A 17,620-nucleotide genomic window follows, 5' to 3' on the forward strand; every position below is an offset into this window, starting at 1 on the left:
CAACACATCATGCGAAGCAGATGATCTCTGTATCCCATGCATTCTATGCAACAGGATCAGAGTATGAAAGAACCAGAAGGGAAAATGGTTTTAAAATCTCTGACTTCAACTCACTATTTTCATAAGAAGCAAAGACAGGTTTAGAAGTGAAAGGACTCACTCAGAATCTCGCCAAGCCTGTAAGAGCTGGTATTAGAACCCGCATCAGTGCTTCGGCATTTTTCACACCAGGTGATGGGTGTCACAAATGTGTTACGTATTTGTTAAAAGCAGATCTTTACAAAAGCATCTGAAAATTATGAGCTATTGGTTCAAGGATTTATACTCAAATCTTCATTCAACATGGCTCTGATTCAGCTTGTTTCTATATCTGACAGTCTATCAGTCAGATGCTGGGGCCTGAACTATATTTCAAATAACCTTTATATAAGAGCTTTATTACTAAAGAGGCAGTATTGTTACCTCCCTCTTATTAAAAATATGATGTGGCCGCCGCGGTAGCTCAAACCTGTAATCCCAGCACTTTGGGAGGCCGAGACGGGCGGATCACGAGGTCAGGAGATCAAGACCATCCTGGCTAACACGGTGAAACCTCGTCACTACTAAAAAATACAAAAAACTAGCCGGGCGAGGTGGCAGGCTCCTGTAGTCCCAGCTACTCGGGAGGCTGAGGCAGGAGAATGGCGTAAACCCGGGATTCAGAGCTTGCAGTGAGGTGAGATCTGGCCAGTGCACTCCAGCCTGGGCAACAGAGTGAGACTCCGTCTTAAAAAAATAAATAAATAAAATTTTAAAAAATAAAAATAAAAATATAATGCTGGGTTGGGCACAATGGCTCTCCCCTGTAATCCTGGCAATTTCAAAGTTCGGGGCAGGTGGATCACCTGAGGTCAAGAGTTCAGGAACTACCTGTGCAACATGATGAAACCCCGTCTCTACTAAAAATACAAAAATTAGCTGGGCGTGGTGGAGTATGTCTGTAAGCCTTGCTCTGCGAGAGTCTCTGGCAGGAGAATCACTTGAACCCTGGAGACAGAATTTCCAGTGAGCCGAGATGGCACCACTGCACTCCAGCCTGGTCGGCAGAGTGAGACTACATCTATAAAATATAATAATAATTATAGTATGATACTGTGGAAACAGACACCCTACAATTTGCATGCCTAATGGATTGCCTACCTTCTTCAGGCCTTTTCACCTCCTCTGGATTTGGCAGGCCCATCTCCTGGACATCAAGACCATCTCCACGCTCACACCCAGTCTTCGGGTGAACCTGTTCCTGGCTATCAGATTCAGGCTCCAGCCCTTAAAAATAAAAAGTACATATCAATTTAAGCAGTAAAACATAAAATATAAGTAAGAAAATAATATTCATGCTCTCAGTGTTATTATATAAAAGCTTTAGCTAGTCTTATAATAAATGTGTTGATAAGAATCCCAGGAACATTATCTCAGGAGTCTGTTAGGAGAAAACAGGAAAACAGGGTTTTCCAAATATTACCCTCTTCCTTTCTGAAGACTGCCATCAGACAACTTTGTTGCCTCCTTTGCACTTCTCTGTTATTCTACTTCTGATTGTCCTCATCTTATTAAATGACTCAAGGCTGAAATCCTGTTTCTCATAGCACTTACACTCCTAGCACTTAGACTCTTATATGGCATGAGTAGCCACCAATAAATGCTGAGTTGAAAAAAAGTCTTTATAAAATGCATGAAAAAGCCCAAACTCCAAAACATTCTGCAAACCAACTGGTCTACCCTCTTCAAAAATGTCCGTATCATGAATGACAAAGAAAAATTAAGGAAACATTCCAGATTAAAGGAAACTAAAAACACCTGAAAAGCACATGCAAGACGTGATCCTGAACCGGACTCTGGATCAGAAAAAGAAATCCTATCAATAAAATTATCTGGGCCAGGCGTGGGGTCTCACTGCTGTGGGATAACTAAGGACTCAGAGAGACCGAGGGGTTGAGGAGGAATTATTTAATTATTTAGGTGCACCGACCCATTCTGATTAACATCCAAAGGACTGAGCCCGAACAAACAGTCAAGCTACCTTTTAAGCATTTCGTGGGGTGGGGGGAGATCTGTGCAGGGGGAAGTGTGTTACAGACGTGAGAAACAAAGACAGTTATTCAATTAAGACATGCATTACATCATTTCTTACTTTTCAAGGAACAACATATTTTAAGACTTGAGATTATCTGTCTAATAACCTTGCTGCTGCACAGCTAGAGAAACACAATGCCTGGGAAAGGGAGAGATAAGGCTCACTAGCCACAGAAGGAAAAACAGGCAGTTAATTTTAAAGGACTCCAACTCTTTCTTTTCCTCAGGGGGAACTGTGTTTTCTTACATACAACTGAGTTTTTGCTTACACATTGTTTAATTTCTTTTAATTCGTTTCATTTCACCCCTTTGGTGCTTTTTATAACAAAGGTGTTCATAGAAAGCACCACTATTTGCCACCTCTTCACGGAGCTGAGCTTCTTCTTCTACTGGCAGCAGTTGATACTTGGTTAATGCCATCAACTGCGCAGTAGTGTGTCAGGTTACTATTGCCTTTATGGTTGACTGAATACTCCCAATAAATGGGTAAAATGCAAGGGAAGATGAGGCAGATGCCAAGAATAAACAAAAACCCACCAATAAGAGTTTTGAATCTTCCAAAGGTTGAGCACCATCCTCCAAACAATGAATCTGGAGCCCATCCGGATCAAGTCTGAACCGGAACATGGGCCAACTTGCGCATTCTAGCTGTGATTTCCATGACAACTCAGCCATTATCATTGATTTCTAGGCAACAGTTGGTTAAATTAAATTTTCCACATACTCCTCCTTCTGAGGCTAAGAGGTAATCTAAAACCAATCTATTTTGATATATAGCATTTCTCGTTTGTGTTGCTTGTATTGCCAATAAATCTAGTGCCCTTGACACTTCATTGGTTATAATTGCAAGGACTGCCTGCAACCTTATGATGCAGTTGACCATATGGATTGGGGTGTGATATCCCCATGACCCATCTTATGCCCAGGTAGCTGGCCCATAATATTTAGTGATTCTTTCAGGAGGCCATTCATTATCCTTCCAGTCTCCTATGTCTACATCCTTTGTGACATTTGTGTCTAATTTTGTGATTATGCTTCTTCTAGTTCTTCTTTTATTTTCATCATAAACTGGATACCCTGAGAGTTCCCCTTGCTTTAGAGGAATTAGTAAGAAAGATGGCTTGATTGCTCCTAATACACATGCCCCTGTCCATTTAGCCAGCAGTTGCCGATATGCCCATGCTCCACAGATCTAATATAGGCCAGAGGGAGCTTTCTAAGCATTTGGAGCCCCCAGAGATGCCAAGAGTGGCTTAGAATAGAGAACCGAGGCCGGGCGCGGTGGCTCAAGCCTGTAATCCCAGCACTTTGGGAGGCCGAGACGGGCGGATCACGAGGTCAGGAGATCAAGACCATCCTGGCTAACACGGTGAAACCCTGTCTCTACTAAAAAATACAAAAAACTAGCCAGGCGAGGTGGCTGGCGCCTGTAGTCCCAGCTACTCAGGAGACTGAGGCAGGAGAATGCCGTAAACCCGGGAGGCGGAGCTTGCAGTGAGCTGAGATCTGGCCACTGCACTCCAGCCTGGGCGACAGAGTGAGACTCCGTCTCCAAAAAAATAAAAAATAAATAAAAAGAATAGAGAACCGAGAGAAGGGTTTGGATCTGGTAAGTAGGAGTCATTCTGGGTGTTTCTCCAGAGTTTTGTCTTTAGTCTCATCATAATACTGTTGCCCTAGGCAGATTGTTTCTCCTACTCCCTCTCTGAAAGACTTTCTCCAATGGGCGATACAGTATTTTCCAATTATGGAGTTTTTTAACAACCAAACACTGGCTGAGGCTGTTGGTTCACTGGCAGGGTTAGGCGAAGTGAAGTTATCTTGTGGCATTAATTCCTTTGCCTCCCATGGCCACTGGTCCCCCATATTAGTTTCTCCATATACACAGCATGAGGAAATTCCTAAGCTGCCAGTTATGTTTTCAGCTGGTTGGGCAAATAAGTTTTTGGTTGATGGGGGAAGCGCAGGCACTGACTGATCAAAATGCTTATAGAATGACTTATGGACCCGAAATTGCAGGGTTGGACGCATTTGAGTCCTTCTAGTCTTTTTGACAATTAGTAGTGGACTCCAAGGCCTGCTCCTTGTCTATTTACCTGTAATAGTGCTGTCTGTCCTGTAGACCAGAAAGGTAGCTCTGGCTTTAAGATAGTAAAATTTAAAGGATTGCATGCCCGTGTCTTACAGTTTGGTTTGGTTGACATACTCCTTAGCAGACCAGTCCTTCCTGAATGTAAGTGTTGGAGCTCTGTTAGCATAGACCACTGAATGTTACAGTCTAGGCATCTGATTTGTGGTTCTCCGTACAGATGTTTAGGGCTGCTTCTGCTAAGCCTCTCTTGTGTTAAACCATTGCAGACTGTTTCTGGTTGTATGTGTAGGTTCTTAACTTGGTTCCTGTACATTTATAGTAGGTACGGTACAGTAGAATTTTAGCTATGGTATTTTTTACCCAGGTAGTGTGTACACAATGTGGGTATCCTTCTAAAGATTTCTCCCCTTTTAGTATAGGCAGAAATGGTAACAACATCGGTGTATGTAACAGAAACATGCTTACACTGCACATGGGCATGGCAAACTTTCCTCTGAGCATAGATATTTGCAGCATTTGCAGTAATAACAACAGAACAATCAGTATTGACAGAATTATAACTAGGCTTATAAATTGTATTTACATTTACTTATCCAGAGATGGCCCTCTTAGCTTCGGCTGTGTGTAGACTAGTCAGCTTCCAGGATGTGACTAGAGCAGAGCTTGTAGGATCCTCAAGCTTCAGCCATGTGTTGACTGACCAGCCTCTGGTGCGGTCAGAGCAGGGCAGTCATCCTTCTTACCGGTGGTTGGGTTTCACCGTAGGACCATTTGGGTGGGGCAATCTGGGTCTTGTTAGCTAATCCACTGGTCATCGTCGGGAGTCACGGCTGCCACTGGTTTCAGCCGGCTGTAGTGAATCCAAGGTGTGACACCTGCAACTTTAACAGCAGTGGGAGTAGACATGATTACAATATGGGGCCCATCCCATAATTGTTGGATTCCACCTTTTAACCCAGACAGAGTCCACTGGCTTATGTGGATGCACTGGGTCTGTTAGACTTATAGGTATCCTTTCCCTTACCCAGCTTCGCACCTCCTGCATTGCCACTCCTCAAGCCTGCATCTGTCTCCTAAGGGTTAACTCTCCTAACTCCTTTAAGTCCCCTCTAATTTGATTAATGATTGGGGGTGGCCTTCTGAACAATATTTCATAGGATGAATACCCAGTTTGTTTTGTAGGTGTACACCTGACCTGGAGGAGGACCATGGGCAAGACCTGATCCCATTATAAGTGAGTTTCCTGGCAAAACTTTTTTAGTAGCTGTTTGAGTGCCTGCTTCATCCATTCCACCTTCCCTGAACTCTGTGGTCAGTAGGCTGTGTGCAGTTTCCATGTGATCTTTAAAAGTTGAGTCAGCTGTTGTACTACTTCTGCCACAAATGCAGGATCATTGTCTGATCCTAGGGTTAAAGGCAACCCAAATCTTGGTATGATGTCTTTTAGTAGCACCTTTGTTACCTCTCGTGCCTTTTCAGTTCTGGTGAGGAAGGCCTCAACCTACCCTGAGAAGGTGCAAACAAACACTAGCATATACCGGTAACCTCCTGCTCAAGGTAACTCGGTAAAGTCTACAAGCAGGTTCTCAAAAGGCACAGCTCCTGCTTCTTGAGTTCCGGGGGGTCGAGTTGGTCCTTGTTTTGGATTATTCCAGGCACAGGATAGACATTGATCACAAACAGCACGGGTGATGGCAGAGAGCTGTGGCACATAGAAATGCCAACCTATCAAAGTCTCTAGTCGTCCTTCCAATGTGTGTTCCTTGATGGATCTGCTGCACAAACCTTGGGGCTTTTGTTTCTGGGATGGCTAGCCTCCCGTCAGAGAACAGCCACCATCCATTTTTAATATATTTTCCTGTTTCCTGACCAAACCAAGCTTTTTCACTTCAAGAGTAACTGGTTACCTCCAGTAAAGGGGGCTCTATAAGGAGAGGCATTGCTAGAGTTCTTTCTTCAGGTAAAGCCTTGCTCATTGCTGCCTGCCTAGCCTCTCGGTCTGCCTTTCTGTTGCCCTGTGCCTCATAGCTTTTCCCGATTTGGTGTCCTTTGCAATGAATGACAGCCACCTTCTCTGGAGCCCATATGGCTTCTAATAATTGTAAAATTTCCTCTTTATTTTGTATTTCTTTTCCTTCAGTAATCAATAGTCCTCTCTCTTTGTACATTGCCCCATGGGCATGCAGGGTTGCAAAAGCATATCTTGAATCAGTATATATGTTTACTTTCTTCCCCTTGGCCAATAACAGTGCTCTGGTTAATGCTATTAATTCAGCCTTCTGAGCAGAAGTCCCAGAAGGTAAGGCTTGAGCCTCGACCACTGAGTACTGGGTCACTACTGCATACCCTGCATATTGCACCCCATCTGTTATGAAACTGCTACCATCAGTGAAGTAGTCAACATCTGGGCTCTCCAAGGGGGTATCTCTGAGATCTTCCCGGCTGGAGAACACTTCATTCACTGTATTTATGCAACAGTGGGGAAGGTCCTGCCAGCAGTAAGGCAACCCACCATCCTTCCAACTGGGCTCCTCCATAGGTAGTAGGGTAGCTGGGTTCAAGGTATTCACAGACTCCAGTGTTATCTGGGGATTTTCACACAAAAGCCCTTGATACTTTAGCATTCTAGAGTTGGACAGCCAACGATGTCCTCTTTGCTCCATTAAGGTGAATACAGCATGTGGCACCCGGACTATTATCTTCTGACCTAGGACTAGCTTATTGGCATCTTCTATAAGGATTGCAGTAGTTGCCAGCACCCTGAGGCAGTGGGGCCAACCTAAGGCCACCAAGTCCAGTCTCTTGGATAAGTATGCTACTGGCCGATGCCAAGAGCCCAACGACTGAGTTAAGACTCTGACTGTCATTCCCTTCCATTCATCCACATACAGAAAGAAGGGTTTTGTTTTTGTTTTTTTTTTTTACATCTGGCAACCCTAGCGCTGGGGCTTGAATGAGAGCTTCCTTTATATCTTTGAAGGCCTTTTCCTGTTCCTTTTCCTATACGAGGGGCTCTCTTTCTTTTCCTTTAGCAGCCTCATATAAGGGCCTTCCTATAAGGGAGAAGTTTGCAATCCAGATTCGGCAGAATCCCGCTGCACCCAGAAATTTCTTGACCTGCTACCTTGAAACTGAGGTGGGCAATGCACATACAGCCTCCTTGCATGCACTTCCAAGCCTGCGCTGGCCTTGGGATACCATGAATCCTAGATATCCAACCTCCCGAAAACAGACTTTTGCCTTGTCCTTGGACACTTTGTAAACTGGCCTGTATTCACCATTTGGCTTGCGCACAGGAAGCAGAGGAGTATTCCAGGAGGACTTGCATTTCAGTATAATCCTATGTTCATAGAGCTGATTTAAATGTTTTGTTATGCCATCAGTTGCCTCTCTGGGTAGGGATACTGACAGACTCGTACCAGGGCAGCATGATGGTTAAGCTCTACTACCACCGGGGGTCTGTTTGCAGCAAGTCCACGGAGGTTGTCCTCAGCCTATACACCTGGTACCTTGAAAAGCATTCCCCACATATTGTGTAGGTCTGACTCCGGTAGCCTTCTGGCACACAGTTTATACAGCCACCATTCCTCAGCCTTTGTGACAGTCAGAGTCAATACCATTGCCTTAGACTTTCCAAACTCCAGTGTCATATTCCTTTTAAATGTAAAGGAAATTAGTGCCTGCAGTTTCTGGAGTAAGTCTCTTCCTAACAAGGGCACTCGACAATTTGGCATATATAGAAACTCATGTTGCACTTCTTGTCCCCTAATAACACATCTCCTGGATTTGCAGAAAAGTCTCTTTTCTTTGGCCCCTATAGCCCCTACGATAGTAGCACAGTTCTTTGTGGGGCAGCTAATTGGGTGAGGTACCACAGAGAAATCAGCACCAATATCGACCAAAAAATCCATTAATCGGCCCCCTACTTCCATAGAGACCATAGGCTCCCCGGGGCCTGAAAGGATGGAGTCTAGTCTGTCTCATTCCTCTAAATTCTTGTCCCCCACTAAGCTGATCGGATCAGGATCTGCCTTGGAAGCACCACAGCTAGCAACCAAACGCCACTCTTGGGTGTTAGACCATTGAACATTCTCCTCATTCTTTTGACATTTATCCTTCTAGTGTCCTTTCCTTTTGCACCGTGCACATTAATCTCTCTCTAGCCTCGGCTGGCTTTCAAACTCCTATCCAGACTAGCCTTTTCCATGACCGCGTTCATGCCCGTGTCCATGCCTCCTTGCAAAGCCAGCTTCTCCTCCTGTAAGGGCTGCTGCTAGTAAATTAGCCTTTCTTAAGCCCCCGATCAGCTTTCTTCTTTGCCTCCTGATCTCAGTTAATGTACACCTTGGTAGCCACTTTAATAAACTGAGTAGCATTCACGCTGACGAAGCTTCTAACTTCTGCAGTTTATGCCTAATATCTCCTTGGCCCTGCCTTACAAATGCTGTATTCATCGTGCGCTGATTTTCAGCAGCATTAGGGTTAAACCGAGTGTACAACCAAAATGCTTCACAAAGTCTTTCTTAAAACTGGCTGGTGCTTTTATCTGCACCCTGGAGCACCTCTAAGATTTTTTATATTGGTTGCATTTTTCTTTTACCATCCTTTAGTCTTTGCAGAAGTGTTTCTTGGCACCTTTGTAGGTGTTGAAGTCAGACTGCCTCATCTGGGTCCTAGTAGGTGTCCTTTTGTCCTCGTAAGAGACGTAAGCATAACTTGGGCATGGCCAGACCTGAGATGGCCTGCCTGACTTTTCTAGCCTTTCACTTTAACTTCCAGGAGCTCTGATTTCTGTGAGACTGGGAACCTGTATCTCTTTGAACTTAACTCCTTAGGGGCAGTTAGCCTTGGTAAAGGGGGGTACATTGGAATGTAGGGAGGAGGGGTCTCTATTACCTCCTGTGGTTCTTGCAAAACCGGTTTTCTCTTTCCTCAGACTTTTCTTTTGTTTCCATAGCTGCCAGGGCAGCTGATTTTTACTTTCACTTTTGGCTTTTACTTTTCACTTTTTACTTTTGTAGTTACAAACCTCTGTGACTTTCCCTGTAACTCTGTAGCTGCCAGAGCAGCTGTTTTCTCCTGGCGTGAGCTGCGAGCATTCTACAATAAACTGCTAGGCAGGGCTGCATTCATTTAGTCATCAATCAATATAAAGACTAGGTCTGAATGCCCTGGCTGTCCCCTGACCCCAGTCACCACCTTAAAACACATGGCCAATTTCTCTGTAGTGCCTTTGGCCAGCCATCCAACACTAAAAGAGGGCTATTCTAATTCACGGTATGTCCTTAACTTTTGAGCATCCAGTTTCATCCCATAATCACCTCTAGATCCTTTTTTAAATTTTTTTATCATGCACTCCAAAGGAGTTGGTTTCAACATTTTTCCTCCCATTTCCTCCCTTGTAGCACACTTTCACTCTCACTTTCACTCTCAGGTCCACCAGACTGGGTCCTATTACGAGAGTTTCAGAGGCTGCTTAGCCAGGAACGTGCCTTCCCCTTTCACAGCCTGCTGTGGCTGTGGAGCTGGTCCTATCAGCTGTGCACAACATCCTAGGTCTGATTTCCCCGCACTTGCCTTGGAGCACACAGCCCACGCTAAGGGATCTGTGCTTCCCCACGTCACTCCCCGCATTGGGCTCTCCCGAGACTGTCTCTTTCACACACTTTCACACATGTCCCCTGCCCCAGGACTCCTCATCGGATGAAACGGGCCTCTCCAGTGTCCCAGGTGAGCCTAGTTAGGCTCCCACATTCACACACATACACACCACTCCTACCCCAGGACTCCTCATTGGACGAAACGAGCCTACCTCATGTCCTGGGTAGGTCCACACACACCCACACACTCCCAATTGGGGTGGCAAGCCACTCTCACCCTGCCAGCAAGCTCTTCCTTGCTGCACTTGCCGCTCTTTCGGCCCATTTTCTCCACCAGTGAACCACTTTCACTTTGTTAGGGGGACACGAGGTTCATCCAAATTGGCAGGCCACTCCTGCCACTCCCAGCCACTCTGGGTTAGATTAGTGGTTGGTCCCCAGGAGGTGATCAAGCTCCCCTTCATCCCTATGGGATGGGCTTTCCTGACTTGGGCCCTTTATACTTACTGTGGTTCCTGAAGTGCTGGTATCATGCTGCAGCCCTGTCTCTGGTTCCATTGTGCTGCCACATAGGTCCTCGGGATGCAGGGAGAGCCAGTCTCCATTCAGGTGAAGCACCCCCATGGTGTGCCTTGGATGCCAAGTCTCCCCCGGTCCTGGGGGTCTAGTCCCACAGGCAAAGAAGACAGTAAATCTGTCATCTCCAATCCCCGTCTGGGCCACCAGAAATGCTGTGGGATAATTAAAGAATCAGAGAGACCGAGGGGTTGAGGAGGAATTATTTAATTATTTAGATGCACCAACCTAGTCGGATTAACATCCAAAGGACAGAGGTCCAAACAAAGAGTTAAGCTATCTTTTAAGCATTTCATGGGGCAGGGGGAGATCTGTGCAGGGGGAAGCATATTACAGAAGTGAGAAACAAATACAGTTATTCAATTAAAACATGCATTACATCATTTCTTACCTTTCAAGGAACAACATGTTTTACGACTTGAGATTATCTATCTAGTGACCTTGTAGCCACACAGCTAGAGAAACAGAGTCTTCACAATGCCTGGGAAAGGGAGAGATAAGGCTCACTAGCCACAGAAGGAAAAACAGGCAGTTAATTTTAAAGGACTCCAGCTCTTTCTCTTCCTCAGGGGAAATTGGTTTTTTTTAACATACAACAGAGTTTTTGCTTACACATTCCTTAATTTCTTTTAATTCCTGTTCTATCACGCCTGTAATCCAAACATTTTGGGATGCCAAGGTGGGCAGATCAGGGGAGGTCAGAAGTTCAAGACCAGCCTGGACAACAAGGCAAACCCTATCTCTACTAAAAATACAAAAAAAAAATGAAACATTACTCAGGCGTGGTGGCCGGGCCATGTAGTTCCAGCTACATGGGAGGCTGAGGCATGAGAATCCCTTCACAACCTGGGAGGTGTAGGTTGCAGTGAGACAAGATCGCACTACTGCACTCTAACCTGGGCAACAGAGGGAGACTCCGTCTCGACAAAGAATAACAAAAGGAAGAGAGAAGTTGTCTGGGGAGCTGGCACAATTTCAGTATGCACTGTGTATTAAATGACTGCATTTTCTCATTGTTAAATTTCCTGATCTTGATCTTTCTGCAGTGATGATCCAAGAAATGACTTTCTCTTTGTGCTGACGACATACACACCCTCAAGTACATAGGGGAAAGGACCATGACACCTGAAACTTTATCTAAACAAGTCAGCATTAATAACAGTAAACATATATCCGCGTGTGGGTGTGTGTGAGTGTGTGGGCAGCCGGGTAAGAGAGGGAGGGAAGAGATATGAAACCTACGGAGCGAAAGCTATTAACAACTGGTGAATCTAGGTGAAAAGTATACGAGTTCACTGTACTATTCTTGCAAATTTTCTATAAATGCTATGTCTTGAAAAGAGATACAGTAAAAATTTAAAAGAATATATGACAACTACACTGAACTTCAGGAAGACAGGTATTTTTTAATTGTAGTAAAAAAATATATATCATAAAATTTACCATCTTAACTATCTTTAAGTAGTACAGTTCACTAAAGAGTTATGTTTGCAACATTAGCAGCCACTAGGCACAAACTTTGAATCTGTGTTTTCCTATACCATGAAACCTCTATTTATTTACTTGTTTGTTTGTTTGTTCATTAGCAATGAGGTCTTGCTGTGTTTCCCAGGCTGGGCTTGAACGCCAGGGCTCAAGCGATCCTCTTACATCAGCCTCCCAAGTAGCTGGGACTATGAGTGCACAGCATTCAGCCCAGCTTGAGACCTTTCTCCTAAATGACAATCTGAGGATAAACCACAGGACATGCATAATGCTTATATTCAGCCGTAGAGTACCAAGAGCAGTGTGCATCACCTAAGAAATCTGAAGTCTACCACATGGATAGGATTTCAGTTACAATTACAATGTCAATTTCTGAAGGACTGATTAGCTGAATGGATTTGAGGACTATGGAAAATCTTACAGTCATGACACCCATTACCTATTGGGGTAAAGAGAAACTTAACTTTGTTCAAACAAAGTTATATTTAGGTCCGAAGGTCCTAAATGTAATATTCCATAAATGAACCCCGTGAAGAACAAAGCACCAAATATAACATTGTTTGTGAATCACACAAAATATACTGTCCCGCACTGAGAATAAGGGAGCGGGTGGACAGCAATTAACGGGCATTGTTATCAGTCATATTCTAGAAACTTTTAACAGTGAATCCCTGGAATAATCCATGACCTCAGTTACATAAACGTTTTGTTTGAAAATATTTTATCTAGGAGAAATTATTTCAATCTCAATGTTAATCTCAGGATAATTCCTTTCTTGCTTTTTCTAACCATAAAAGGATTTAATCACCTCCTAAAAGCCACTTAGAAAATCACTAAACCAGCTACCTGTATGGCAGTATCCTCGTTTATCCAGCCTTTATCCAACGTACCATATAAAAATATCAATCAAAGGAAATGGTGGCCAACATTCAGCGACTTGGCTTTTAGAGCTGCTCCTGCTCCTCTGAATTGGGTCTCTTCTTGGGCCAGTACTAAGCTACCTTACAGTAAAGCATTTGAGTTTTAAGCATTGCCAGCAAAATCATTTCCTTCTTTACAGCAACATAGATGGTAGGAAGACACAAACCTTGGAGCAAAATACAAATTTTGTATTCACCAGTCAAGGGTTCTTGGATAAAACACAATCTCCGCGCTTCCATTCTCTCATTCATAAAGTTGAGAAATTTTATCATAGTGAGGGATTTGCCTAAGCTAAGCTGCAAACTACACAGCCTCCTGGCTTCTCCAGTCAATTTCAGGCATTCTTTCCATTGTTTTCTTTTCTCCTGCTTCTGCTATGTGACAATGCATAACACACACGCACACGCACACACACAGACACACACACCAGCGGGCATTCTTCTTCCCTTTCCATCACCTTGCCCTGCAGATGCTCCCTCATCCTCTCCCTCCTGAGCAGGTGCAGGATCCTGACATTGAGTTGCTGGTTCCCCTTCTTCAAGTTCTGGTGGTTCCACTTCTTCATCACTGAACTGCTCGGGCTGGGGAATACGTGTGGGTGTGCAAATAAAGAAAAAAAAAAAAAAGTTTTGTTATTGATACAAAATTTTACATATATACACAGAATACATAGCTGTTTCTGATCATAACTAAGCCTAAAGACATTTCTCCAACTCTATTCTCTATGCCCAAGAAGGTTACTCTACCCACAGGGAGGTTACTGTGAGAAAAGTGACGCACAAGGACTTTGGAAGCTATTATACTCTGTGTTGGAATACATGTGTACGATCTGTCATTAACAAACAAAGCATGAGAAAGAAGTCATGGGCAAAAGCTGAAGAACACCAGAGGAAAAACAAAACATCCTCCAGAAACAATGTTTCCTTCATGAGACGCCACAATCATGTTTTATCAGCAGGAAAGACGTTTCTCAGCATTTCCACACTAATGCAACAACAACACTATCGCAAAAAGCAATTTCTGATAATAGAAAACATTGAATCAACGTTTAAGCGCTCACCAGCATAGGCCCAATGATTTCAGGAGGCTCTACATAGCGTCTTAGTCTACGCCGATAGGTAGATCTTCCTCGCCAACTCATATTTCACACTGAAAACAGACAACCGTGATTGGGAACATGCGCTCCAGAGGGCTGCTATATTCGATCACTTCCATGGACCAATGTTAATTTGTCCTTTTAATTTTGAAAATACTCTCAAAATAAGTCCCAGAGTGAAGCATACGTGTGTACGTTTTCTGAGTGCCTACAAAGCCACTTATGCTAGCCAAGCTGGCAGAGCAATCATCTTAAGAAGTGTGACAAAAGGCAGAGGGCATTTTTTCTAAATTTCTTTTGGTCCCGCGGTCTCCCTGTGTTGCTCTGGCACAGTGCAGTGGCGCAATCACAGCTCACTGCAGCCTCGACTTTCCACTCAAGGGATCCTCCCGCCTCAGCGTCCCGTGTAACTGGGACTACAGGCGCAGGCCACAGCGCCCCACTGACAGAGGTCATTTCTGATGAGGTTTAGTTTCACAAGCGGACTCCCCACGAAAACACTAGTGAATCACAATTCTCGTGATTGCTACTTTTGGAACACTCCCACTTACTGGAGCCATTCACCCCTCTCAAATCAAGTTTAGTTGGACCACACAGCCTCGCCCAGTCCTTCCCACTGTTTCCGGACCTTCCATGGCAGAGGTGAGACCTCGCGACGCTTCTCACTCGGAGGCTTCGCACTCCACAAAGCTTGGGGGCACTCACCAGCCCGCAGCCTTCCCAGGTGCCAGCTCCCTTCTTTACTGCCCTCCTCGCACCCGCCTGGGGCCTCATTCAGGGATCTGCCCTGTGTCGGGGGTTCCTGGCACTTCCTGACTTCCAGCCCTCTGACAGCACAACCAGCAATCGCCCCTTCTTCTCCTGAGCCCTTGACCTCCTCCCCTTCATGGCCCACCTTCCTCCCTGTCCTGGCCCCTTCACAACCACAAAGCTGATGGTGGCCTCGCAGCCTTTGAGAGAAGGAGGACAACCTCGAGGCCCTTCTCTTTCAGAGGTGAGGAACTCCCTCCCTTTCAGAAGACTCGAGGCCCTTCTCCCTCAGGAGCCACGAGGCCCTTCTCCCTCAGAGGCCACAGACCATGAAGCAGGACCTGACAGACCCACTCGAAGCACACTGCCTGCTCTTCACCCTCACTCACACTTCAGCCCCCAGGATGACTGGCCTGCAGACCTACCAGATGAATCTCAGTAGAGGAAAAAGAGTCCGGACAGCAGGAACTAGACCACACATCCTCACAGCTCCCTAACGTTCTCCACCTGGGCAAAGCAGCGGAGCAGAAGACGCCCAGTGAACATGCGCACTGAGATGGGAGCCAAGGAGCATGGGCGGCTGTGGGCCGGGGAGGACTGCAGTTCCCAGCCCCGCAACCCAAACCCGGGATTCCCATCCCCACTGAGGATAATGGAATCCGACCTCCCTCTGCTATTTCCTATGCCTCTCGGACTCAAATACCTCAAGTAGTGCTCCCCTCAAAACTCACTCCATCTTCAACTAAACCCCCCTCCCCTCCAGGGCCCTTTTTTGCCCTGGCCCCACCATGAGGACAAGAACTGCGGTGACTGCCTGGGAAGACAGGTAGACCACCTGCGAAAACAGAAATAGCAACCTACCCCAAAAAGAAATTGTTTAGTATGTGAACAAGTCAGAGAAACAGACTGAAAGAAAAATGAATACAATCTCTAGGACCTGTAAAGAAATGCTAAAATGGTATCATTTGCAGCATCAGAATCACAGAAAGAGAAGTGACAGTGTTAGAGAAACAGGACAGCCAGAGTGACACCATGTGAAAGTCAACTCCATCTTGAAACTAGCAAGACACATTCCTTACCAGTCACAACCCAGGGTCCTAAGATGTTTGGAGTTGAGAAAACAGATGAAAGGTACCTCCAAGGACATGTTCCCACAGCAGCCGAAACTGCAGGGTTCCCAACACCCATAGCAATATACGCTTTCAACATAATTATGCTTTCATGGACTTACACACTGGAAAGTCAAGGATAGTTGTCTTTAAATCAATAGAATGATAAATTTCATCATGCTCTTAGCCCACCCACGCAAAGGTACAGATAAGTTTCGTCTTTACATAGATATGACCCCTATATAAGAAAAACCGGCCAGGCCATGGCTCACGCCTGTAGTACTAGTATTTTTGGAGGCTGAGCTGGGCAGATCGCCTGAGCTCAGGTGTTTGAGATCAGCCTAAGCAACATGAGAAAATCTCCTCACTACAAAAAAAAAAAAAAGAAGAAAGAAAAATTAGCTGGGCATGGTTACATGTACCTATAGTCACAGCTACTTAGAAGGCTGAGGTAGGAGGATCGCTTGAGCCAAGAAAGTCAAGGATGCAGTGAGCTCTGATAACACTACTGCACTCCAGCCTGGGTGACAGAATGAGACCCTGTCTCAATTTTTTGAAATAGAAAATAAAAATGTACAAAGTTATCTATCTAATTAACTACATTAACAGATGAATAGGGAAAAAAATACTGTGGTAAACAAAATAGATGCATTGATGAAACTCAACATATATTCAAATGAATACTGTCAGCAAATTTACAACAGAATGGAATGACTTACTCTGATAAAGCCCGTCTACAAAAAAAAAAAAGGACAGTAAATATGATGGTGAAATGGTGAAATGTTTCCGTTTCTCATTAGGGATAAGACAATGGATGTCCACTATCACCATGGTAACAGGTGGGTCTGCGCAATGCCGTAAAACCAGAAAAGGAAATAAAACTCTTTAAAATGATAGCATCGGCCCACCGCAGTGAGGGCCTGTAATCCCAGCACTGTGGGAGGTGAGGCGGGTGCATCACTTGCACTCAGGAGTCCAAGAACAGCCCGGGAAACATGGCAAAACCCTGTCTCTACAAAATATACAAAAGGAAAAACAAAGAAAAATGGCAGAAACAAAATTGCTCTTATTGAAGGATGATATGATTCTGTATGTTAAAGACTGAAAATGATCTAGAAGTAAACTTTTAGAATGCATATTTCACAAGGCTGCCTGATAGAAAATCAATATATAAGAATTATGTCTCGCCCGGGCATGGTGGCTCACGCCTGTAATCCCAACACTTTGGGAGGCCGAGGCAGGTGGATCACGAGGTCAGGAGTTCAAGAGCAGCCTGGCCAAGATGGTGAAACTCCATCTCTACTAAAAATACAGAACTTAGCTGGGTGTAGTGGTGGGCTCCTGTACTCCCAGCTACTTGGGAGGCTGAGGGAGAAATTGCTTGCATCCAGGAGGGGGGGTTGCAGTGAGCAGAGATCGTGCCACCGCACTCTAGCCTAAGCAACAGAGTGAGACGCCGTCTCAAAAGAGAAAAAAAGAAAGAAAGAAAGAAAAAAAGAATGATGTCTGTACATACCAGCTCAGTTAGAATGTAAAATTTCAAAGAATGATACGTATCTCACAGCATCAAAAACCTAGAAATAAAATTCACGGCCGGGCGCGGTGGCTCAAGCCTGTAATCCCAGCACTTTGGGAGGCCGAGACGGGCGGATCACGAGGTCAGGAAATCGAGACCACCCTGGCTAACACAGAGAAACCCCGTCTCTACTAAAAAATACAAAAAACTAGCCGGGCAAGATGGCGGGCGCCTGTAGTCCCAGCTACACTGGAGGCTGAGACAGGAGAATGGTGGGAACCCGGGAGGCAGAGCTTGCAGTGAGCTGAGATTGCGCCACTGCACTCCAGCCTGGGCGACAGAGCAAGACTCCGTCTCACAAAA

The 17,620-nt window shown here is 45.0% G+C and overlaps 1 protein-coding gene across 2 annotated transcripts in view; it reads right to left on the reverse strand.

Moving 5' to 3' along the window:
• GAGE10 (G antigen 10) overlaps positions 1-17,620 on the reverse strand; it is a 29,595-nt gene that overhangs the window by 1,248 nt on the left and 10,727 nt on the right. The window contains exons 3-6 of one of the 2 annotated variants that reach the window (XM_011946650.1): positions 15,058-15,114; positions 13,847-13,935; positions 13,244-13,367; positions 1,180-1,305 (exon numbers count right to left, since the gene is read on the reverse strand). In XM_011946650.1, coding sequence (XP_011802040.1) covers positions 1,180-1,305; positions 13,244-13,367; positions 13,847-13,927 — 331 coding nt within the window. In that variant the 5' untranslated portion in view covers positions 13,928-13,935; positions 15,058-15,114. Of the gene's footprint in view, positions 1-1,179; positions 1,306-13,243; positions 13,368-13,846; positions 13,936-15,057; positions 15,198-17,620 lie in introns of those variants that run through there. The other variant, XM_011946649.1, reaches the window with a different exon arrangement.

The sequence above is a fragment of the Colobus angolensis genome, unplaced genomic scaffold, assembly GCF_000951035.1.
Source record: "Colobus angolensis palliatus isolate OR3802 unplaced genomic scaffold, Cang.pa_1.0 Scaffold252, whole genome shotgun sequence".
In the NCBI taxonomy this organism is placed as follows: domain Eukaryota; kingdom Metazoa; phylum Chordata; class Mammalia; order Primates; family Cercopithecidae; genus Colobus; species Colobus angolensis.